Source organism: Misgurnus anguillicaudatus, unplaced genomic scaffold, assembly GCF_027580225.2.
Source record: "Misgurnus anguillicaudatus unplaced genomic scaffold, ASM2758022v2 HiC_scaffold_26, whole genome shotgun sequence".
Lineage (NCBI taxonomy): Eukaryota > Metazoa > Chordata > Actinopteri > Cypriniformes > Cobitidae > Misgurnus > Misgurnus anguillicaudatus.
In genome coordinates, this window is record NW_027395276.1 from 1,658,195 (window position 1) to 1,685,413 (window position 27,219).

The following is a 27,219-nucleotide window of genomic DNA, read 5'->3' on the forward strand; positions in this document are numbered from 1 at the left end:
TCTTGTTTCAATAAAAATATCTAAAAACTCTTAAATTAAGATGCTTTTTCTTGATGAGCAAAATGACCCAAAAAATAAGTCTAGTTTTTAGACCAAAAATATCAAATTTAAGTGATTTTGTTCATAAAACACGCAAAAAACTGCCAATAGGGTAAGCAAAAAAATCTTGAACATTTTTCTTAAACACTAAATTCAAGAAAAATTCAAGAAATATTAGCTTATCCCATTGGCCGATTTTTTTGCTTGTTTTATGCACAAAATTACTTACATTTGAGATATTTGGTCTTAAAACTAGACCTTTTTTCTTTGGTTGTTTTGCTCATCAAGAAAAAGCATCTTAATTTAAGAATTTTTAGATATTTTTACGGAAAACAAGACAAAAAAATTAAGATTTTTTTCTTGAAAATCATTTTTTGCAGTGTCTATCAACCTAGAAAAGGTGAAAAAGATCAAGCCAGTAACTTAGTTTTGGTAAACCATTCTCTGCAAGTGAAAAAATAGGTCAATGAAATTTGGCTCCCCTTGTAATGTCATAAGGAGATCTTATTATAATAATACCGCCCCCTAATCTGCAATAGCCAACCCCCGGCACTGCCAGTTAGTGCAGAGAGAGAGAGAGAAAATAATTGACAGCACAATTGAGTTTCAATTTCAACAAATCACCATTATGGTGATCGGTGTTTGCATAAAGACAGCGCAACGCCTCATAACCTGAAAACCACGCCCACCGGGGGGAAAAAAATCCATCCGTCTCCATTGACTTTGTATTGCGAGAGGCTGCCTTCTTGTCATTTCTGGCTTATAACAAAAAACAGAATAATGGCTTAAAGCTGCTGTGTGACAAGGTGTACAGCTAACAAGCCAAAAAACACAGAAAAGCTGACAACCCCAAAAAAACGAGCATTTAAAGACACAAAAGTGGATACAGGCAACTTTTCATAGTACTACTACTATTAGAAATACGCCCACTGGAAGAAAACGTAATCGGCGATGCACTTTTGTCTCCTTAAAGGCTGGGTTTTACAGCTCGGTAGCTTATAAAAAATTATTTCTGGGTTTTTAAGCTTGTTAGCTGTACACCCTGTAAGCTTTTAGGCATCATTCTGTTTTTTGTTATAAGCCAGAAATGACAAGGAGGCGGCTTCTCGCAATACAAAGTCAATGGAGACGGTTGGATTGTTTCCCCCCGGTGGGCATTTTCAAATTAGAATAAATGCGCTCTGTCTTTATTTCATCACCTCATTTGGATTTAAAAGGACACACCCAAAAACTGCACATGCTATAATAAATGATCTGTGCTGTATTTTGAGCTTAAAGTTTACTTATGTACTTTGGGGACACATCTTTAAAAGTCTTGTGAAATGTCCCCTTTGAATTCATCTTGTGATTTCTTTGACCACATACCTCTTAAAACCAACAATGTTGTAAAAGCACCAACCACATCGGCCATTGTGGTCTTTCTGTGGCCTTTATCACACAGGAGTGGCAGGTTGATCCTGATTTACGGCACGCATGAGAAAACTGTTCAAACTTGACCAGACTCTCGTTTTATTTTATACCGCAGCAATCTGTCACAATGCACTTGAGTTACAAAAAGCTTTGTCTATAATAATGATAACTTACAATTTTCAAAGCAGTCGAGCAAGAACGTATCTCTTTGAGATATGTTCTAGCAGAAAGACAGTAAGAAAAACAAAGAGTAACAATTTCTGAAATGAAGCTTGCTTGATGGCATGACAAAAAAAATCAAGAAAACATATGAATGAATCCATATAAATGTTGTACACTAGCATTCGAGATTCATTCTGCACAAACAATCATGAAAATGACAGAATATCTGCATTAATAAAAGAGAAAATAGGTAACACTCTAGTGCAAGTTTCCAAAATGATCAATTTCCATCAATAAGCATCAAGCGTGTGCCATTACATCTGTAACAACTGTCCCAAAATGTCAGGAATGACTGTGTGATCTCCCAAAAACATAAGAAAATGGGTTACATAAAAAATATTTTTGCATAAAGAAGATCTGTTTTAAATGTGCCCAAATATTCCTTACTGAATAATTGGCTTAATTGAAAATTTGCTAACACTTTACAATAAGGCTGTATTTGTTAACATTAGTTAATGCATTGGATAACATGAACTACAATTGTTTACATTATATTCTGTGCACAATGAACTAACATGAACAATTGTATTGGCATTAACTATAACATTAACAGAGATGGATGGATAAATGCTGATAAACTATATCGCTTATGTTAGCTAATGCATTTACTAATGTTAACAAATACAACCTTATTTTAAAGTGTTATCAAAATGTGCTCTATTCTATTGTCATGAAAAAACATAAAATTAAAAAATAAAATACACTTGAAACTGGCTTTATTTTCTCCATTCAAAATACAAGTGATTTTTTATTTATGTTTTTGGAGTAAAATATGACCTTTCCTAGTGAAATTTGCACAGTAAAATATTAACAACTGACCTAAATGTATCACAACATCCCATAATACCCCTCAAACGTGATCATCAAAAATGAGATTCATGTGCTCCATGCATTGGAGTTGAAAAGAAAATTTGCATGGAAACGAACAAAAACGTTACCAATTTCACAATGAATGGCGATCAACTATTTATTGTTCTATAAGTGCACATCTGCACGTTTCAGTGCAGTTACAGTATAGATGTATATATTTTTATATATATTTATTGAATATTAAATAGTGAAATTCATAATAAATGCTCAAACCTGATTCCTTTGAATATCCTCAGGTAAAAATACAATCTAGATGTATTACAATGTCCCAGAGCATCTTCAGATAAATTCTTCTGTGCGGTCGCACACAGTCACCTATGGCACAATGGTTTCAGAACCCAAACAACTTCATTTTGCAGGACTGAGTCCAGTTTGATCTTAATGTCTTTGAACTATAAGAGGAGAACGAGCTGTGGAAGTGTGAAATGATTGCAATGTTTGTCTCTGAATGTCACTTTTCTGATTTACTGACCGATCCTTTTACCTGTTGAAATGCTTTACCTTGCAATACATGGTCACATTACCATTATATTAAGTGAAATAATCAAGGTTTTGCATAAGGAAAATGAAGATTGTGAAGACCAAATTATGCACAATTAAAATAACATTTAATTTAATTGATTTATTAATTGTTTATTTTGCTTTATGGTAAATAAAGAAGCAAGTGGGAAATATTTTTAAATCTAGACTTCATTTTCTTTATGCAAAATACAATTTTTTATTTTTTGGATTAATATGTGACCTAAACAGGCTCGCTGAAATTCACCCAGGTTTTAACCAAAAATCCTTAATACTATAAAAAAGGAGAACTACCCTCAAGACCTAAAGCATTCAAACACAGATCTGATTGTGCCGACATTCATTTCAGCTTAAACTTCATATACAGATGTGTAAATGTAATGCATTAAATTCCAGTCCGACTAGAAATTGAGTTCAAACGGGCCTCCTTTCTAACATTAACATTTCACAACACCTCCTTTCATATCCAGTATTAAAACCTCACTTCACTTTCTGAAATGGTGGCAGCCGCCGAGTGCTGCCTTTATGCTGACCTTTAACCCATGACGAAGAAAAGCACGGATACGAATCCAGGCGAACTGATGAAGGGGTGCGAAGAAGGTGAGATGCTTTACAGGTTGGCCTCTCTCTTGTCTTTGCTTGGTGATGGTTTCATAGCATCTTTTCCAGGCTTCCCATTGGGTGGAGCAGCAGCGGCCGCAGCGGTGGAATCTACGGAGACTACAGCGGCACGTTTGATTGGCTCGTCCGCTCTTGATCGTTCTTCTGGGCTAGGCTCCGCCTGCTCGGCTGTGGGTGGGGCTGTGAGCTCCTGCTGCAGTTTGTGGCTCTGAAGTAGGCGGAGCTGAACGCGCAGTTCCAATATGGCCTCCTGTTCCTCGTGGATGGCCTGATTCAGATGAGTGTTTTTATTCTGGAGAAAGAAACGAAACACAAACATCTCTCAGAATGGGTTGCATTGATTTAATAAAAGTAAAGAGTTGTTGTTCACAGTGGTAGCAAGTGACTTCTTTTACGAGGGCGCACGATGCGAAGCTCGTCACAACATGTATTTAGCCCGTCATGTGTGTGGTTCGTCATTTCAAAATACGTGTTCGGCGCGTCATGTAAACCATGTGCATTATGCGTCTTGTTAAAATAAGTGCCTGCTGCAGACGCGTCTTAAGGGTTTATGATAAAAGTGGTGCTTTCGTTTGCCAGATACTTGGCTAATCTTGTGTAATCAGAGTTTAGTGTCATATTATGAGATTTTTTTAAGATGAAAAAAAAATTTGGTGTCCCCAGAGTGTGTATGTGAAGTTTTAGCTCAAAATACCCCACAGATAATTTATTATATCATATTAAAAATTCCACTTTGTAGGCCTGAGCAAAAGTGTGCTGTTTTTGGGTGTGTTATTTAAAATGCAAATGAGCTGATAAAATGCAAACATTGATCACCATAATGGTGGTTTGTTGTAATTGAAACTCACTAAATGGCAATGCCATGGTTGGAGAGTGCGGATTAAGGGGCAAGATTAATTGTAATTCACCTTGCTACCTACCTCACAAAACAGGGGAAATCTGAACGACCTAATTTTTCACAAGCTTGCAGAAATGGCTTACCCAAACAAAGTTAATGGGTTGTTCTTTTTCACGTTTTCTAGGTTGATAACACTTACACATGGAAAAAGTCTGATTTTCACGCAATGACCCCTTTAAGCTAGCGTCTTTGCGAGTATTTTGTGAACGTGAGCGTGTGTAGCAGGCACTTATTTTGACAAGACGAATGATGTACATAGGTTCATATGACACAACGAACATATATTTTGGAATGACGAGCATCATACATGCCACTCCGAAAACATATTTTGAATTTGCACTGGTTGTTAGTAGGGCTGGGTGAAAAATATAATTTCTCTGATTTTAATCGATCTTTAACTTAACTAGACAATACTGATTCAGGAAATCCCTAAATTGATGCACGCTTTATTTCTGAAGCAGGGCTCGACAATAAGGAGTGCCAGATGGCCGGGGCAAGCGTGAATGATGTTCGGGGTCAGTATGGCACCATCACAAAAGTTTTTACTTTGCCCATTTTTATTATTATTTTATAATAATAATAAAAACAACGCATAACAGGTGTTCATGTTTGAGAAGTTTTACTTGAACTAGACTTAAATGGACATATTAACAAAAAATTCAAAATGCCACTGGATCCGTATATGTAGGTCATAAAGTGACAGCACAACAATGACATTCCATGTCTGCAAAACAACTTTTTTAAATCAAATATCAAATTGGATTGAATCAAAATCCAATGCACATAAAAAAAGCCCAAAATTGCCAAATTGGTTGCAATATCCAGGCATAGGTATAAGGCATGAATGTTTTAAATGTGGCCTGTCATGGCATTGTCAAGACCTTTTTGATGTCTACTTTAGCTACAAAAAAATAACGATTATAATAATCAGGGCTCGACATTAAGGCTTGTCCGCTGGTCCGGGACAAGTGGATTTTTTGAAGGACAAGTGTAAGAGAAAATTAGTTGTCCGACTGGACAAGTTAAATTTCAAACAATGTTACTTAACGTTATGTGCCGTTAACGACAGAGCAGAACACGCAGCGCAAACACAGAGCGGAATATTGAACAGAGAGCGCAGCCCCCCGACACACACACACACACATTTACACTTTATTGTTACTAAACAAGCTGCGCGCGCATGAAACCTGATCGCTGAACACGAAGTGGTGGGACGAGCATCCTTCTTCAGAAAGAGTAGCAAGAAGCAGCCAAATGAATCTTAGTAAAATACATTTCAGTGGCCTACAAAATTCAGATGATTTTCTGGTCTCTATAGTTTTTTCAGCAATGGGAGATATAAATTCTGGTTTCAAAGTAAATTTCAAAAGTTTTATTTGATTAAATAGCTTAAAAAAACATGAGGTTGAATTATGACTTTAAATTCATTTTAATTAAAATTAAAGTATTGTAGCAATTGTATGTTATACATCATTGTGATTAACGCACCTATAATACTTAAAAAGTATTTTAAGGTTGAATGATAGAGATTTTATGTGCCACCCCAGAGTAACTGCTGGCCCCTGCCTGGCCACCCCTATGAAAAATCCCTTGCTCCGCCACTTATTAGCAAAACACAAAAAATACATTATATTATAAATCTTTACCCGGACAAGTGACTTTTGTGCATGGACAAGTGAAACATAAATGTACTTGTCCGAAGGACAAGTTCCTCAAAAACTTAATGTCAAGCCCTGATAAAAATAATAATAATAATAATAATACATTTAAATCTGCACTTGATTCAGATATTTACCAATAGCTGGATCTATTTCACTTTATTTTCTTTGTTTACTTTCGGCAGAACAAACACTTTATAATAATAATAATAATTGTAAAGAAAGAGAAAAGACCATCTTTAATCTCATTCTCTCACCTCCAGTTCTTCATTTTGTTTCTGCAGATCTTCTAGAATCATCTGCAGTTCTTCTTCATCTTCACTTTCGCTCTCACTGTCTGACGAATATTCCTCTGTCTCACTGCGTCCCTGCTGACGGCTGAGTGTGGGATTTCAATCATAAAAGAAAGAAACACAGAAATGACATTTGCATGAGATTCAGTCTGTGGAATTGTTCTGTCTGCGTAGCCCCCTTCTATACATTATTACTTTGAAGAACCTACTGTGATTTGAAAAGTGCCCTAGGTAGCAGTTTATGCGCGCTTTTTACTGATATCACACATTTAGAGCTATATTCTTATAAACCTGCAATGTACAATACATTCGCAAAACTTATTGCGTCCTGGACACCAGTACTTAAATAAATCCTAAAAGAGGCCATCCGGGATTTCAATTGCTGGGATCGCAATTATTCAGTAGTTTTACAGCACAATGTGCGTGTATAAGTGTAATTTGTTGTTCGCTTAAAGAGCACCTATTTCATTGCTAAAAAACAATGTTATTTTGTGTATACAATGTATTTGTGTAGTTTATGGTTTAAAAACACATTATTTTCCACATACCGTACATTTTTGTAGCCCCAGATGTCACTTTCTTTCTGAAACGCACGGATTTGAAAAGCTCTGTGTCCCTGATTGGCCAGCTAATCTGTACGTTGTGATGTAATGTTTCTTACCATGTTTGAAAGATTCGGTCACAATACAATGCTGACAGGAGATAAAGGGATAGTTCGGCCAAAAATGATATTAAACCCATGATTGACTCACCCCCAATCCGTCCGAGATGCATATGTCCATAATTTTTCAGACGAACACATTTTAGTTGTTTTAGAAAATGTTTTAGATCTTTCAGTTAATCAAATGTTAAGTTACAGGGTCCAAGACCTTCAAGTCCAAAGAATATACTTTATCCTTCCCCAAAGAAATCCAAACGGCTCCAGGATAATAAAGAAAGGCCTTCTGAGGATAATCCGTGCGGTGTTGTTGTAGAAATATCCATATTTAAAACTTTATGAATGAAAATAACTAGCATCCGATAACCATATAAATAGCCATACTCTATTTTTGTAGACAGTCTCTAGCGGACAGCCAATGAATAGGCTTTATGCCCAGCTGCACTACTTCCTGAACTTCAGCCAGCTCCTTGTTTCCTGTCTGCCATTATTGGACAAACTGATTATTCCAGGTGTGCCTGACCTCAGTACTCACAAACAAACTGATTAATCCAGGTGTGTCTGATTATTGTTGAGGTCAGGCACACCTGATTAATCAGTTTGTCCAATAATGGCAGACAGGAAACAAGGAAAAATTAAAGTTCAGGAAGTAGTGCAGCTGGGCATGAAGCCTACTGCTGTCACTTCCGTGTTGGCTTTATGACATAGCCCGGAAGGTTGACCCTTAAATACGACTTATTTTATCTTAATGCCCAAATAATCGGATAAATTTAAATTTATGGATGCAATAAAATTTGTATTTCTTATAAAATGGCATCGGTAACAAAGGCTTTTAGTGGTATTTATCAATGCATTTAATTGTACATATTTATTTGTATACTTTTAATTTAATTTGGCACTGACATTTTGATCATAATCTCACAACCCCCCTGCTTTTCTACCATACATCTAAACCAAACCCTTTAATCAACCACAATCATAACTATCTAGACATTTGATTAATTTTTCTTTGTGTGATATCTGACCTCTGTATATCAGCGATTTCTGCACGCAGTCGTTCAATCTCCTCTTTCTCTGTGGCGATCTGCCGGCGTAGCACCTGCTCCAAAGAAATCAACTCCTCCTGCTCTGTTAGGATCTCGTTCTCCTGCAGGGGGCGCCAGAGAAAGACCATTTAAGGCAAAGAGAGTGGTTCTCAAATTTTTGGTGCGTGGTCCACCTTGTGTAGGGTGAATCATATTAGGTTTGGCCTCACATTGATCAACATTAAAAAATCAAAAAGAAACACTCTCACAAACAAAAGGTAGTGGGTACATAGATGCACTACTGTAAAAATTGTATGCAAATAGATACCCAGCCTTGCTTAACATTCACCAGAATGATTTGTTTATCTCTCAGCTAGCTGTTCCAGTTCTGCCACCACAACAAAACAGCATTGAAATATGATGATGGTAAGCAGAGCATCACCTGCGCCAGGAGAAGATTAATAACCTCCTCTTCATTCTCACACATCTCCTCCTTTGACACGTCCTCTTTGGACAGGCTGGCGATCTCCTGTGCGATTTTAGTCTCACACTCCTGAAGATTGTGAAAGACAGAGAGGACAGTATAGCAAAATAAAAACGAAGTGTTCATGTAACATAATACTTGCATGTATTTATGCTTTACCAAACTTAACACACACTGCTTGTGATAAACCTGTAAAACATTTTAAGGCCTATTTGCGCAATTTAAAGGGTAATGGAAACGCAGCTAATGACGAGTTTTTACGCAATCCATAATTCCGCCATTGTCGGCGAGGTAAAGGGAGTCGCCTGACCGGTCTAAAAAATAATAATAATAATAATCGAACACATTGTTTTCTATGAGTATACGCACACTGGCACCGACAGGTGGCGCCTGTCCACGGAGCCCAGCTACGATTAAGAAAGTTGCTCAAATCCCTGTCGCGCAACAGAGCGCCACTCACATAGTTTAACATTAAATAACATCAAATTTGTCCCAAATCATTAACGATTAACATTGGCTGCTAACGTATATTTTGCATTTTGAAAATGGCGCTATCTGACTAAGCTCGCGCTATTTAATGTGCACTTCCGGTGTACGATACCTCCTAGTTCGACTTGACGTGGCGCGTCCGGTGTGCGACCCCCTTAAGAGTAAAGGGCTCATTTTAGTGTGCGTACATCCTACGCGTAACTGCTACAGTGTAAGTCACGCGCCTGTTTTCATATACTTCTGCGGCGTCGTCGACGTGCAAACACACATGCAGACCGCTGGTAGGCAGTATCCACGCGTGTAACCACAGTAGCGGCACGACCGTCAATAAAGAAGCAGCTTGGCCAATTGAACCCAAAACGAAGAAGAAACTGCAACTTGTATATGTTTTAAGAAGACCCAGCCGTGATGGAAGTAATTAAACAGCGACTTATGTTGCAATATGAGTTAAATCCTCAACTTCACCCATCTTTGTTCTCACCGGCGCAAACGGAAATACCCATGACGCAGTTTTTTTTTACCAGACGGGGTTCTAGTGGACCAATCACAGCGCTTGCGGTCCACGTAGAAGTGACTAGTCAGTGAACTAACGAGATGCGATTTACTGACGAGATGCGTGTTACAATAGCGTGCGATTTATCGTGCAGCCCTAACCTGCGGCATAGCTACGGCGTAGATCTTGCGCACGACTATAACATTATGGCCGTCACTTTGTATTCGATATCCGTATTCGAACTATAAATAAACTATCTGGTTTTTAAAATGCCATGTGTAGCGCATTTTTTACAGTCTAGCACCGACGGCAACTGTGCGTAAGAGATGAAAGACGTGACTTTTTTTTGCTTTTTCTGTGGAATTTTTTTTATTTTATTTTTTTAAATTCGTAATTCTGCAGATATATTTTAAATGTTTAAAAATTATAATAGATAATTTAAGCTGTAAATATTGCAAAATTGAATCTAAAATAATTACTTTTTAAAGGCTTACAATGAAAATGAATACACCAAATTAAATCTGAATTAAATTGGACAAGATAGCCTAAGTGCATGTCTAGATAGAATTATATATATTTTTTCATGCCTAATTGTGGCACTTCGTATAAGTTGCTATTCATACAAGTTGATAACCTGCTTTTTCAAACATTAAGTAAAAAAATAATCCAGACAGTCCTGTTTATGATTGTCACTGTTAATAAATTTCTAATAGGCTTTATGCCCATCTGCACTACTTCCTGAACTTCAGCCAGCTCCTTGTTTCCTGTCTGCCATTACTGGACAAACCGAAAAATCCAGGTGTGTCTGATTATTGTTGTTGTGACTACTGAGGTCAGGCACACCTGGATTAATCAGTTTGTCCAATAATGGCAGACAGGAAACAAGGAGCTGGCTGAAGTTCAGGAAGTAGTGCAGCTGGGCATAAAGCCTATTGGATCTCCATTAGGGTGTTTTTTTATGCCCGCGGGGGCATGTAGATATTGCATATATTCGAATACATTGCATGATATTCGATATCCGTTCGAATTTGATTTTTCTCAAAAGTGACAGCCCTATATAACACGGGCTTTAAAACCTCATTTAACCCAAGAAAACTCTGCCAAGCTCCTTCTCTCTATATGAAATATGATGTATCAATGTCCTGCATCTCTTGCCTGTCTTTTGGCTTCGCGGAGTTTGCGTTTCAGAGCCGTGACGATGCGTTGCACTTCCCAGAGTCTCTCTTCCTTAGACAGATCCTTTACACCTGCCTGCAGATCTCTGTGTAGACGGTTCAACAAGAACTCCTGCAAGAAAAAAGAAAGATCAATAATGACATCTTTCAACTGTTTCTCAAACACAGAAATTACATTAAAATCAGAACAAATTTATCAGTCTGCTTAGGTCTTATTTCTTGTGACGAAATTTCTCCTAAATGACATACTAATTGATATATTAGTTATTTGTTAACATACAGTAACAGTATGGAGATATACATACAGTTCTGTGCAAAAGTCTTCCACCATGCCAGAATTAGATTAGTTGTTTTTGCAATGTTATAGTGATCATATATAATTGTTTTTCATTCTTTTAATAAAATACATCCAGAAAACACAAGAAATGTATATATAGTATTAAAAACTGTATAAAAATGTAAACAGATGTGTCAAGTTTTAAGGGTAAACTCTTCTTCCACTTGAGCAGTAGCAGGAAACTGCATGATCTCTTAAACCAAAATAAAATTAAATCCTAATTTCTCATTTTAAAGAAATTACTCTTTTTACTTCATTCTGCTAAAAAACGCTCAAGATGTGTTTAGTGCCCAGAGAGGTCACACTAAATGCAGATGATGCCTAAAGAAGACATTTAGTCATGAATTTTTTATTTATTTATTTATTGTACATATTTCCTGTATTTTCTGTTTGTATCTTAATAAAATAGATTAAAAATAAATATGGATTTATTTTAAAACTTCTAAATCAACAGGAATATTCCATTTTCTTAAAAGAAAAATCCAGATAATTTACTCACCACCATGTCATCCAAAATGTTGATGTCTTTCTTTGTTCAGTCCAGAAGAAATTATGTTTTTTGAGGAAAACATTGCAGAATTTTTCTAATTTTAATGGACTTTAATAGAACCCAACATTTAATAGTTAACTCAACACTTAACAGTTTTTTTCAACGGAGTTTCAAAGGACTATAAACAATCCCAAACGAGGCATAAAGGTCTTATCTAGCGAAACAATTGTTATTTTTGACAAGAAAAATAAAATATATATACTTTTAAACCACAACTTTTCGTCAAGGTCCGGTCCAGCGCGACCTAACGTAAATGCGTAGTGACGTAGGGAGGTCACGTGTTAGATATATAAAACGCACATTTGCGGACCATTTTAAACAATAAACTGCCACAAAGACATTAATTAGTATCAGTTGACATACAACAACGTAGGAACGGTCCCCTTTCAAGATGCTTGTAAACACTGGGGCGGAGTTTCGCGTTCGTCCTCTGTGACCTCTTGACGTATTGCGGTGACGTAGTGGGGTCAGCTGGCGCATCACGACCGGATCTACAAGACGACGCTTTAAAAGTGTATATTTGGTTTTTTTTATTGTCAAAAATGACAATCGTTTTGTTAGATAAGACCCTTATGCCTCGTTTGGGATTGTTTATAGTCCTTTAAAACTCAGTTGAAAAAAACTGTTAAGTTTTGAGTTAAGTATTAAATGTTGGGCTCTATTAAAGTCCATTAAAATTAGAAAAATTCTGCAATGTTTTCTTCAAAAAACATAATTTCTTCTCGACTGAACAAAGAAAGACATCAACATTTTGGATGACATGGTGGTGAGTAAATGATCTGGATTTTTCTTTTAAGAAAATAGACTAATCCTTTAAGACTTTTGCACAGTACTGTATAATACAAAATAGGTCAAATATTGAAATGAAACAAATTGTACATGACATCGATTACATTTTTAAGGGGTTTGAAATAAGAAACCTCTCAGTCAGCACTGAAATCTCACTGAAATCTTCCTCTAAAGTGAAAGCAGCTACAATATAGACTCAAAGTGTTATACTGATACTGTTTATCTTTCCACTTTCACCCCACTAATACAGACTGGATTCAACTCCTAATTTAAATATCACACTTGTTTCCCTGTTATGAGGTCAGATTTGCCTTTGGCACAACGATCGAACTATCTTATGTAAAACTTAAACAAATAAAGCTGTGGAAAATACAGGTTTGAGATGCAGTCTACAGATTAACTTTTGAATCATTATCAGAGCCTGAACAGTTGCAAACTTTATTACCGTAAGGTAATGAGACTTTGTAAAGTGAATTCAGAAAATTGGCAAACTTTTTGACACAAGAGGTGACCGAAAACCTGTTCCAGTCTACCTGTATTAACTTTCAAGCAAATAAATGACAATGCAAAACATTTTAATAAGGTAAAATATGATCACCACACACTCCAAAAAGTTTCGTGAACTTCACCCATTTCTTGAAGTTAAAGGAACACGCCCACATTTTGGGAATTTAGCTTATTCACTGTATCCCCCAGAGTTAGATAAGTCCATACATACCTCTCTCATCTCCGTGCGTGCTGTAACTCTGTCTGACGCAGCCCCCGCTAGCTTAGCTTAGCACAAAGACTGGAAGTGGGTGGCTTTAGCTAGCATACTGCTCCCAATAAGTGACAAAATAACGCGATCATTTTCCTATTTATGTGTTGTGATTTGTATAGTCAAACCGTGTACAAATAACAAGGTGATATGAGACACAGCGATCTTTTAACAGTATACATACTGAGAACTATATTCTCTGAAGACGAAGCACTGCCGCATGGGCGGAGTGATCTGCTCGCAGCACACGAGAAGCCCCTGGTGAGGAGCAGAGAGTTCGGTCAGAATTGTGCAAATCACTCCGCCCATGCGGCAGTGCTTCGTCTTCAGAGAATATAGTTCTCAGTATGTATACTGTTAAAAGATCGCTGTGTCTCATATCACCTTGTTATTTGTACACGGTTTGACTATGCAAATCACAACACATAAATAGGAAAATGATCGCGTTATTTTGTCACTTATTGGGAGCAGTATGCTAGCTAAAGCCACCCACTTCCAGTCTTTGTGCTAAGCTAAGCTAGCGGGGGCTGCGTCAGACAGAGTTACAGCACGCACGGAGATGAGAGAGGTATGTATGGACTTATCTAACTCTGGGGGATACGGTGAATAAGCTAAATTCCCAAAATGTGGGCGTGTTCCTTTAAGTGCTTGTTTTTGTGTATTGAATGTGTACAGTATATTTTGTAACCCACCTGTCTGCGAATCTCCTCCTTAATGCTTTCCTGGGTGTCAGGTAGGGTGGGCATGGTAGCCATGTTGGACCAGCGCAGAGGACGGACAACGGGCTTCAAAATTACATCACCGAACAGCTCACGGACGTGAGTGAAAAACACATACAGCACACGGTTCCCGATCTAAATCAGAAAGACACAAGAACATCATTTTTGTTATGAAAGAGTTGTCACAGTGTTGTTAATAACATATTTAAATTATATGTATGGAGATTAAAAGCTACAAATAATTTGACTATTGCATTATGACATATGCTATGTTGTAGATGGTACAAGCATGGTTGAAATAGGCTCGTGTTAGAGCGGAATGTAAAAACATTACGAGTTCACCTGTACAGTAGGATTGAGAACGATGGAGATATTCTGGATATTCATCTTGGTATCGAGCTCACGGGCGATGACGTGGTCCATGTGAGTAATGAGCCAGGCCAGCAGAAGTCTGTTACCGGCAGGCACCTCTCCCAGAAGCCTCTGAAACTCCTGCAGTTTTTCTGCTTCGCTGGGCCGCCCGCAGGCCTCCTCGAAACGTGGGGCCAGATCTTTACCCAGCAGGTTATCGGGAAGCTCTCGCAGATACTGCTTCAGCAGGCTGGCCACCGTGTGGGGATCGTACTCCTCCAGACAGGGACACTCCTCGCGGTCATACGATGCCTTCAGCTCATCCACCTTAGACTTCATACCTGCGGAGAGAACAGTAGATGATATTTATAAATGGTAGTTTATTCATACATATACATTTTTTTAAGTAATATTCTACGTTCATAAAAAATTCTGATAATTTACTCACTCCCATGCATGTCATCAAAGATGCATGTTTTTCTTGGTTCAGTCTAAAAAAGTTTTTTTAAGGGCCTTAAAAGTTTACAGTTTCAATGCAGCTTTAAATGATCTAAACAATGTTAAGCAAGGAATAAAGGGGGTCGCACACCAGACACGCAGCTCAGCGCCACGCCGTTCTAAAAAAAAAAGAAAATCGAACACATTGTTTTCTATGAGTATACGCACACTGGCGCAGACAGGTGGCGCCTGTCCACGGCACTCAGCTTTGACTCAGGAAGTTACTCAAATCCGTGTCGCCACTCACATAGTTTAACATTAAATAACATCATATTTGTCCCAAATCATTAACAATTAACATTGGCTGCTAACGTTTATTTTTTAGGGATGCACCGAAATGGAAATTTTGGCCGATACCGATAACCGATACCTCTTTATATTTGGGGGCCGATAAGCGATATCTATAGGCAGATAAATATTCATATTATTTTCACAATGAAAAACTCCCAGACCGCGGACATCTTGTCTTTGCGCTAGACTAGCATACTCTTCTTAAGCCCGCAACACTTGTCATCTTCGTGCTATGTCACAGAAAGCACCAATCAAAACTCCACATGGCCAGCAATGAGCAAGTGAAGTGGTTCAACAAACCAAAATAATCCATCATTTATCGGCTTTCATTTATCGCCCTAATTTTGCTATCAGACCGATAACCGATAATATTAAAAATAAGCAGTTATCAGCCGATAACGATATGTCAGCCGATATATCGTGCATTCCTAATATTTTTCATTTTGAAGTAGAAGCTATCTGACTAAGCTCGTGCTATTTAATGTGCACTTCTGATTACGATACATCCGAGTTGTCCTAGACGCAACTTGGTGTGGCGCTGAACTGCGCGTCCGGTGTGCGACCCTCTTAAGGGACTTATGTAGAAAAAAAAGGAAAAAAAAGGACTTTTAAACCACAACTTCTCGTCTTGCACTAGCCGTGTGACTTGTCGGTGCAACCTTACGTATTACCTGATCATGCTGAATGGTAACGCATTAAATATGTAAAACAATAAACTGACACAAAGACATTAATTAGTATAATTTAACATTCAACAATGTCTGAACTGTCCTCTTTAATCCATACTTGATGCTGTAGTTTCGCATACACCATACGTGAACTTTCGATGCGATTACGTAATACGTAAGGTCACGCTGGCGCATCACACGGCTAGTGCAAGAAATTGTGGTTTAAAAGTAGGACTGGGCAAAAAAAAAACATTTTTTTTTCGATTAATCATTTTTTAAAAACGTGGTCGATTAAAAATCGATTCTCAAATGCCACGAATCGTTTTTTTTTATTTTTTATTAAATAACCTGATCATGTTTGATCAAGGAATGCGACTGTTCTGACTTTTTTCAGCATATATTTTTCATCTTGCATCAAAATTGTATTGTATTTAACATCATTGTATGCATTTGAAAATTAGAGATGGGTTTCTATTTCAATGTACCCAAATGTACCTAAAATAAAAAAGTGTATAGAGGTTTGTGGCTTTTAATTTTTTTTATTAATTACCCACTTGTAAACTTATGTTCATTGTTCTTTTTTTATAAATATAGTATTTGTATTAAATCTATATTCATTGAGTTGAATCGAGAAACGAGTATAAAATCATCCAAGAATCGGAATCGACGAGAATCGAATCGATCTGATAGCTTATGAATCGAAATCGAATCGATCTGGAACATCTGAATCGATACCCAGCCCTATTTAAAAGTACGCATTTTTTGGCGAAAAATTAAGATTGTCTTGCGGTTGGGATTGTGTGAGGTCCACTAAAGTCCTGAAATGTTTTCCTAAAAAAAAAAACGTAATTTCTTCTCAAAAGGCATAAAAATATTTGATGACTGTGGATAGGGGGTGAGTAAATTATCAGGATTTTTAATAAAAAGTGGAATATTCCTTTAACTGCACAGCGATGTTTTTTCAACATTATAGTTCTGTATTCACCAAACTATCCGTAATTGTGTTTAAGAAAAAAAAAAGATAAAAGTGTCAAGGTATGTCATGTTGTAAAACATTGTAAAAAAGTGCTATATAAATTTTTAAAAATCCACCACAGGATTTGTGTCATGTATCGCATATTCAGAAATACAAGAAAGTAGAACAGTTGCATACCGGAGACACGATAGATGCCTTCACATTTCATGCCATAGCTCTCGATGTAGTCCAGACACTCTCTGAAGACAGCTGGAAGCTGTATCCCATCATACAGCGCTGTTCTCCTCACCGCTTCTCCTAAAGGTGCTCCGAAGATCGGCCTGGGCGTCATCGGCACCGCTTCAGTAGTAACAGGTTCGGGTTCGGTGGTGGGCTTCTTCTTCTTTTTCTTTTCTTTCCACTGTTTCACGACGTCCGCTGCCGTCAGGTCTTTAGACTTCTTGTCCTTGGCCTTTTCCTCCTTCGGACCTTTCTCCTTCACTTTGAAATCCTTCTCTTTCTTCTTGGAGAAACTGGGTTTCTTGAAGACGTGGATGCCTTTGGAACGCTTCATCTTGGACGGACTCTCTGCCTCATCAGCAGAACTGTCCTCCTGAAAAGCAGCGTATCCCTCAGCTGAGATGAGAAAAGAGCAGAGAGAAGAAGTATTATTTACATCCTTCTTCTAAGACCTTGTGCTACAAAAAAAACGTGCAATTATTAGCCTTGCAAAATCCACCCTCTGCTCCTCTCTTTTTCAAGGTTAGGCGAGAACGAAACGAGAATCCAGCGTGAAATGAGGGCAAGACACAGAAAACTGCTATAAAGAGGTCAGCGTACGATTTAGTGGTGTTCCCTTGTGCCTGCTTCTTTTTTTAGTGATCCAGTTCTGCGTCCTGACACCTGCTTCACCCTGAGCTGTTTCTGAACTCAAAACACTAATCAGCAGTTAACTAATCCGGTTCTGACTCTGTCTACCAGTATTCATAACCTGCTCCTCCACACACCTATCAGGGGAGGGACAGGGAGTGTCCTAAAAATGTCCATCTCTTCCTGCTTGCTCGCAATAGGCTGCTGCAGGTGGGCTAAATATAGTGGTAGGAAAATACATTCGCCCTTGTCTGCACACATTTGCAAAAACAACCAAAACAAATGACCACTGACTGTGGGGAGACCATCATACTACAAACTAGGCCTGCATGATACTGGAGGGAAAAATGTCATTTTTGTAAGTTGAGATTTGAGAAATACTGGATGACTTCACCAAAAGACATGAAAAGTTTCTCTTACTGCGTTTCTCTTTTTTCTTGAACTTGTTCTTCTTCTTGTTGTGCTCCTTGTCATCATCGGACGCTGCATCTGGCGGCTCATGATGGTGTCCGTCGTGGGGGGGTGAGGGGTCGCCCGTACGATACAGACCCGGGAACTTAATTGGGCTGATTTCTTCGGAGCTCGGGGTACGAGCCACTCCGCCAGGGTGATCGGCCCTCCTTTGCTCCGCAGGGCTGCTGGTGGGTGGGAGGAAACACTCCGTCATCTCTGCTGTGCCCTGCTATTGGCTGCTTTCAGCACGCTGCCCAGGGATTGGCTGTTTGGACTTTAACAAGTCACCTTACCATTTCACTAAAAGGAGAAAATAAACACCTTGTAAAAATCCAACAATGAACATGGTATCAAATAAATGTTTTTCTCTTGTTTTCGATGCACAATTTGTATGAAAATAGTTGTATATTTATTTAGGGCTGGGCGATCATGACCAGAATTTATATCTTGGTAATTTTGGCATAGGATAAATTTGCCGGTATATTCTGCAAAGTGGAATAAATTTTAATTCAAGTCAAAGCCTCATGTGAGATATCACGATCACCTTTACTGAAACACCTTACAATGAAAATAAAATTCAAAAACAAGGCATCCCTCCTTGTTTGAAAATATACAAGTGCACAACTTAAAACCTGGAGTGTTTTACAAAAAGCGGGTTTAAGCGAAACCCTGAACTTTTGGTTGATTAACCCAAAACCTGCTTACCCTGATCATGTCGGTGCCAAAACAAGAGTTAGTTTAATCAAACGTCTACTGGCAACCGAGAGTTGATGCACGCACACGGGGAATACAGAAGACATGTTTTTATTTTAAACATACCCGAGTATTTCACATAACCAGCTTTTTGGTTGAAAAGCTTATGTCCGACCTCAATGTACATTTCTGGCAGAGCTTCTGTTTGAAATGAGGGTCATATCAGGTCATACCTATATAGAGGATGTAGATTTCTCATACAGATATATGACCAAAAACTCGATATACCACCCAGCCCTAATTAAGCTCCGTGTTCAGTCCCTCATGCTGACAGTGTGTTGTGTAAATACATGTGTTCCTACATCAGATGAAGACTTAACCTTGAAATAAAGGACCAGGGGTCACATATTTTATACATGCATATGGGTGATTCTCACGAAACCATTGAAACACCACGGCACTAATGATTTTAGCTTTAAAATGTGTAATATAGTAACATTAAAAAGCATCAGAATTAACACAATACTGTGTTCTACCTTGCACAATGTGTGATTTCAACATAAGAATTTATAATTGGAAATTTTATCTCATTTTCCGCTGAAATTCTCATTACCACAATGTGTCCCGCTGTGTTTGAACATGCGTTATGTTGTAATTTAATCAAATTAACATAAAAATATTGAGGAAAAAATAAATGGATGTTTTGCTAGACTACTTTAGATGACAGAAAAAATATTTACTGAATATTCATGTATAATAATAATGAAGAAAAATTAGGAAAATGATGTGTCCATGCCTGATGTTCTCATCCTCCTCAACACTTTTTGAGAACAGTTTAAGCACACATACAGAATTTTAATAAAGTTAGATTTTGAGTGACCAAGCACATGGACCAGTTACTTCAAGATGGCTACCAGGTAAGATCTTTTTTTACAGTTAATTTGAAATATTGTCTTGTCAGAATGCTTACACGACATTTTGATTATCATTACCGCAACAGATGCTTATTAAATGTTAATTTAATTAATAGAAGCATAATACTTTGATTTTAAATGCATGTGCAGAATAGGGTTGTGCCGATAGACGATATCATCGTCCATCGTGATGGTTGACTGACATCACGATGGAGAGACACCATCGTGATGCCACGCCCCCTCCCCACTCCGCTGCGAGTCGACATACACTTACTCTCTTCTATATAGACTATAGTTAACCTAATATCTTTGCGTGAATTGCTCTATAAATTAAATAGAAAATATAACTAATGCATATATGCTATTTTAAATACTGTAGTCTATGCCTGAGACGTGACGTGTGTTAGTCTGTGAAAATATCCTGTCAGGCATTTGATCTTGACTAGGGATGGGCACGGATATTCGAATATTCGAATGGCAATAATAATTCGAATTTAAAAAATGCTATTCGAATGTTTGTTTGTTTTTAATGTGCCACCAAAGGGTAACAACTTATTTAATGCTTTTTCACTTCATCTATACTGTCTTTTACAGACTTAAATGTAAAATATACATGAACATTAATTTGTATGTATTTCTGATTGTTTGGCAATGCAGATTGCAGACGAATTTAAGTTTTTCCTTTTATCTCCGGGTTTGTCCGCGCCGCGCCGTATTTGGCCACTGGCTCAGTGAGGGCTCACGTGTTATTAAACGTGCTTCTCCGCCGCCCGACTCAACACATCATGAGAGATTTGTAAGCTTTCTGTTATAAAGTCTACTTTATTTTGTTAATAAGGAGACAGACACGGAGAACGAAATGAAACGGAGAACATTTATTATATGCGGTGCTCTTTTGAAAATGAACCGGATAGCTGCACATGGCAGTTTAAAGCAAAGCACCGTCTTTGTGAAATGTTGTTAAATTAAGCTAACGTTAGTAACTTTGCACACTCAACAATAAGGTATCGAGCCGCTTACGTTATTTGTAAAATAATGTTAAATACAGATATTCAATCTTGTTCAATCCGTCTGTTGTTTTAATCGGATAACCATCATCAGGAAGAGTTTTCTCCGCAGCACCGGCATTATTGTATCTAGTCAGAAGAACGGGCTTTCACCGAAGCAGGTAGGATAAATACGGTTTTCTTTATTCACAAATACATGTCAAACTAAACTGAGAAGATATTTATATGGCGACTGAGCAGTCGGTTATGTAGATGTGTTTTTTCATTTGCTCCGGGCTCTTGGTGTTTTGAGTCTGTTTAAATGATGATAGCCTACTTTGTCAAGTCCTCAAACTTTAAACTTCGCAAGTCCTCAAACTTCGCTTAGATTTGGGGTTAGTGTATAATATTTGGTATAATATAATGTATGTAAGATCAAACAGTAATGAATTAATACTAACGACCGACTTGAAACTAAGGATTTGACTAGACTTCGCTCCGCATTAAGTTTTAACGCATTTTTTTCTGTAGGATATTTTTTAAGAAGAATTTAATATATATATATATATATATATATATATATATATATATATATATGTATTTTTTTTTACAATGTTTTCAACTTAAAAATACATACATATATATATATATACATACAGAATATAAGTTTAGCTTGTTGTGGATATTTCCTAATTATAAGCCTTCTGTGAAATTATGACAAAATGAAAAATACAAAACACGCATGTCTTAATTAACATAATTTAAAGGGGACATATTATGAAAATCAGACTTTTTCCATGTTTAAGTGCTATAATTGTGTCCCCAGTGCTTCTATCAACCTAGAAAATGTTAAAAAGATCAACCCAATAACTTAGTTTTGGTAAACCATTTTCTGCAAGCATGTGAAAAATAGGTCATTGTAATTTGGCCCTTATTGTGATGTCAGAATAAGGTAATACCGCCCCCTTTATCTGCACTATCCAACCACAGCACAACCATTTAGTAGGGAGAGAAAGAGAGAGATAAAATATTTCACAGCACAATTGAGTTTCAATTGCAACAAACCACCATCATTGTGATCAGTGGTTGCACTTCATCCGCTCATTTGCATTTTAAATGACACACCCAAAACGGCACACTTTTGCTCAGACCTATTTTAGACTTAGTTTTCATCTTAAAAAAAATCTCATAATATGTCCCCTTTAAATAAACGAATATTCGTTCTTTAAGAGCTTAAATATTCGAAAAATTAAATATTAAAAGTAATAGTAAATTACTGGTAATAGTAAGTTACTGGAAAATGCCCATCCCTAATCTTGACATTGCTAGAATCTTGTCTTTTTACATGTTGTACATTTATCTTAAAATAATTAATTTTGTACAAGAAAACAGCCCATATAAATCATTTATTAGTAGCCTATTGTAGTGTCTCGGGAGATCGTGCTCATTGTTACATTGAGGCTATACTGCACTGAAGCGGCAGATTAGGATATAAACCCAGAATTCAGCGAACGTCAAGAACAAGAAAACGGGAACAACACTCCGACCGAAACGCGGGATTTACATACACAGACCATGTTTAAATTTCGATGTGTCTGGCCCTGTTCACTTTGTCTAATTTTAATAAGCTGCGGATTGAAGTGCTGGCTGCTCCCCGCGGTACTGAAGACCCGCTCTCTGACGGAGTACTGGTGGCACATATGCACAGATATTTACGTGCAAAATTTGGAAAGCGCGGAGGAGTCGTTGGGTTAGTAAAATAACGAAATTATAGCTTTTAAATAGAAAAAAATATTTATGTAAAGAGATTAAAAAGTGCTTAAAAGTGCACAACTCTTCTTCAGTGGATTAAAGCTACTTTTTCCCCTTATGTGCAACCTATAGGAAAGAGACATTAGTTGGGATAGTAAAATAACAAAATTATAGATTTTAAGTACAGAATAGTATTTATGTAAAATATATATTAAAATAAAAAGTGCACAACTCTTCTTAAGTGGAAGTAATAAAGTAAAATAACGAATAATAATTATATAATAACGAATTATAACGAAAAATTAAAATACCCCCCCCCCCACCTAACGATATCATCGTCCATCGCGATGGTTTACGTAACCATCGTCAACTGCCAATTTATGGGGACATCGCCCAACCCTAGTGCAGAATCTCCAAATTATGTTCTTTCAGGTTTGTCATGTCATTTTGAAAATATGTCAGTGTTGATGTTTTCTGACTGTTGCGGTAATGAGATTTTTTAGGACTAATTTTTTTAATGATGTTACAAAAAGTGTTAAATGATAAGTAAACGTTTTTAAATTAATGTTACAATTTACTCCAGACTTTGTTTTTCAATGTCTGGTGGGAAAAAAAGTAAATTTAAGCAATTTTTACATTTTCATGCTTGACATTTTTAAAACCAAGTTTTCATGAGAATCACCCATATATGCACATATATGTGCATACGCAAAAATTATGGCGGCGTTCATATAGTTCATGTAGATTTTAGATTGTAAACTGCACCCCTCTTTTTGAAGCACATAAAAAAGCTATGGTAGCCATCACAGGACAAACATGTCATCGTCTGAGACAACATAGTGACAAACGCGCTCTGCAGCTTGTCTGTTTAGGGCTACTGTAGAATGATGGCAAAAATGGGGGCTTTCATGTAAGGGTACTACCCAGGGTGTATGTAATAAAATCTCATTATATGGTATTAAAAACAATACAGTTCATTTTATAAGGCCTTTATACACTACTGAAAACATAGTTATCGAAATTATATTGCATTGCTGTCAAAAGAAATTAGTCTAAAAATTACACACTGCACCTTTAAAGTATAAAGCAAAAACTGCTTGCCAAGTGCTCTAAAGCAGGGGTTTCAAACTCAAGCCCTCATTTGATGTGGATGCGACAGCTTACAATTTATTTCATCCTTATTATAAATTTTATTTTTGGAACCTGAAAATGCATCTCAATTTTATTACATGAGCAATGAAGGAATCACAGAGAAATCGGAGCATGTGCTCACATACATGTGTTTTTGTTACTACATTTTTTTTTATATTAATAAACACTTAAATAAACTTTAAATACTCATTATTTCCCCTGGGCTTCTATACTTTAATACTAGGTATTAATTTAGTTGATTTATTCATAAAGTCTTACAGATGAAACAGGCCCTTTGAGAGCAACCATAATGCTAACGTGACCCGCAATGAACGGATAGTGACACCCCTGCTCTAAAGAATAATAATAATAATAAATTGGTCACACTTTAGCCTACAATTAGGTTGTATATTACTAATTGCATTGGCTAACATAAACAAACAATGAAAAATATAGTTTCTTAGCATTAACAAATATTAGCAAGAATTAATAATGTCAATAGAGTTTTTCATTTTGGTTAATGGTGTATTAACTATTTCTTAACTAAGATTAATAAATGTGTCAAACTATGTGCTCCTGTCTGTAAAAACCCAGTAATTTTTCGTGATTTGTTTTCTACATAAAATAAATGTAAACAAATTATATCTTTAATACCTAAATTTAGGAACACAGGGGTGGTTTCCTAGACAGGGATGGACTAGGCCTCAGTTTAATTAGGAAATATAACTAGTTTTAACAAACATGCCTTACTAAAACATTACTTGTGTGCATTTTGAGGCAAAACAAAGGGCACTGATGTATTTTAAGATATGTCGGTGCAAGTTTTCAGATTGGACAGCTCTTACATTTATTTTAGTCTAGGACTAGTCTAATCCCTGTCCGGGATACCGCCCCATAGTGTCATGAGAAAGGGATTTATCTTTTGATTAATCATATTTAATATTTTCAGTTAAAATGGCAGGCTGAATAACAGCCATTCATACTATTCATGATAGAAAAATGCACATATATATATATATATATATACACATCTACACAGTATTGTGATTAAGTCTACCATGTTACACTGCACATAAACGTCATGTCCACTAAGTTACCTACATACAAACAGGGTGCGATTTGCCGGGGGGGATGCGTGGGATTTCCCCCTTTCTGGTCAATGTATCACTGCCTCTGCTTAATTATTTTTATCCCCGGTGGGGATAAATTTATCCCCCTCTCAAAGTGATCAGTGCTACTACACTAGTGGCGAGACGGATCACAAAACTTATCACGGATCCGTGGTTTGATTAAAGTCAATTTTGTTTTAAAATGCGCTACTTTGGCTGGCTCTGATACAGCTGCCGCGCAGCATCTCTGTATTCACCACTCTGAAGACTTGATCAATGTCCCGCCCACGGCGCTATCTGATTGGTTACAGACCAGGTTACATCTCACCATACACGAGTAATAGCCTATCAACACTTGCGAGATGGAGCTGTGTGTCGAAATGATGAAATGCAGCATATTCAGCCGCATATTAATAAAGCGGGAATAAAGATCACAATCTGATTATCTGTTTATGATGACAAGCAGAGTTAGTGTCCCAGTCACACCATTGAGAATGGCAGAAGTTACACACATGATAAATGCCGATGAGGCGTTTAGCGAGGCGCGGGCGCGTCCAGTTTGCGCAAATGAGGCAAGTGACTAACACATAATGCATCTGACTTTTCTATCATTTCACTGTAAATCACTGTAAAGCATCGCGGTGTAAAGTTAATGTTATTACTTTAAAAGCAGCATTAAAACGGTTTCTACTGTAATGGTTTAACTTTGCAATCAATACATTGTTCATATTTATGTTTAAGTTGACACTACATTGTGCCATATAGTTTTGCCATTCAAGATTTAATTCTTGCGTGTTTTTTCGTTGTGCATGATCACAGTTCATATGTGTGGGGAAAAAAAAGCTATTACAGTAAAAATATTGCGTTAGGCTGCTTCATGAGTTAATAAGAAAAAAGATTTTACAATTCCTGCAAATGCAGTGATGAGTTCATGTTCTCATGATTTATTTTATGAATTAAAATGTTTTGAAATGTGCTGTGGACAGAGACGCATTATGTCAAGAATTATAAAAAATCGTCAATAAGCTCATAATTTGTGCTAAAATAGTATAAATCTTTAGTTTTAAAACTATTTTGAAAAGCTGGTTATATTTTTATGTTTCTGCGCAAGTTCAGCAGACAGTGAGGTTCGGGTTTGTTCCGATCAGAGCTCGTGAGCGGAGAGCGCATTTCTGAATATTAGAAATATTTAAATTAGAAAAATATTTAAAAAAATAATAATATTATAATGGATTTTTGTTTAGGTCGGACAATAATTACCAAATTTCTCTCTCATATTGCTCTTCATAACCACTGAAAACAATCAAAAAAGTTAAAACTAGTGGTGGGTACAAAATGACTCATGACGAAATATGGTGGGTACCCACCGTCGCCGAAATCGACGCCTATGAAAACATCCCCCCCTCTGTTTTTTTCACAAATCGCACCCTGCATACAAATATACAGTATATAACAATTTGGGAACTGTTACATTTAATACAGAACCCTTTCTACAATATATAAGGTTCAAACATATTCTAAGCAAAGACAGACGTATACAAATAACACAATCCTAAAGATTTTATGACTTCAATAAAAAACATACAAATGTCTCCTGACAGCAGCTGTCTCGCTGAATGGACAAACACACCCGAGAAGAAATTACGGACTCTTAAAATACAATATATCAAAACGCAATATCCAGATCAACAGCATCCTGATAAAATGTTCAACCCACAAGCAAAACGTACATTAATAATAACGATTAAAATATAATAATTCCGATGGAATGGATGGATAGCCTAGCATGCTAGCTAACGAAAGTCTAATATTTTTTAAGTAAAACTATCGTTAAATTAATCAATAACAAATATCTTGAATTATCAATAAAAAACATTAAATATGCAATCTAATAGAAAAAACGAGCAGAAATATTTATAAAACAATCACTGCACAAACCTGATGAGATGAATGTAATAGCTGTACTTCCTGTTGCTTGTTTACGTGCCAAATGACACGCGCGCATGCGCACAACGCATTCTTTTGGAATCATGGGACTTGATGTTCTTTAAAATCTCTCCGCCAGCAGCTATTGTACATTTATTTTTTATTTTTGGTGAAATGTAGGAACATGTGCTCAGTTATACAGATTTAATTTAGTTGAATGAAATAAAGTGTAAATGTTAAATTAGTTCTATACACGATTTTTTCCGATATTATTTTCAGCATTTTCTAGGTGCATATGTGAGCAGCAGGTGAAGCTATTGAGCAAGATACAAACAGTGCATTCTTAAATCTGAATGAATGATGTCTGGATTCATTCATGCCAACATTGGGAATACAAACAATGTTTCCTTACTAGGCTAACGAAAATAGCACCCTATTTTTCTTTCCTGGTTATTTTGCCATGAAATCATACGAATGATTCAGACATTATTGCTTTGTTTAACAATTAACATTATTGCTTTATCGTCAACAAGTTTTATCTAAAATGAGTCTGATAAGAGTTTGAACATATTTTACTGCATGCATTATAAAATGAGGTAATAACTGATCAATTCAA

The 27,219-nt window shown here is 36.8% G+C and overlaps 1 protein-coding gene across 1 annotated transcript; it reads right to left on the reverse strand.

The window, feature by feature from the left end:
- Nucleotides 1-2,612: 2,612 nt before the first annotated feature.
- On the reverse strand, nucleotides 2,613-26,732 carry LOC141362426 (ralA-binding protein 1-like). Its single transcript, XM_073864479.1, has 10 exons — nucleotides 26,616-26,732; nucleotides 18,060-18,392; nucleotides 16,968-17,405; nucleotides 14,349-14,698; nucleotides 13,980-14,141; nucleotides 10,835-10,966; nucleotides 8,656-8,766; nucleotides 8,214-8,335; nucleotides 6,495-6,615; nucleotides 2,613-3,973 (listed from the first exon to the last, which is right to left on the reverse strand). The coding sequence occupies exons 2-10, from the start codon at nucleotides 18,304-18,306 to the stop codon at nucleotides 3,671-3,673; spliced, it is 1,986 nt and encodes a 661-aa protein (XP_073720580.1). The 5' UTR covers nucleotides 18,307-18,392; nucleotides 26,616-26,732; the 3' UTR covers nucleotides 2,613-3,670.
- Between the last annotated feature and the right edge of the window lie 487 nt (nucleotides 26,733-27,219).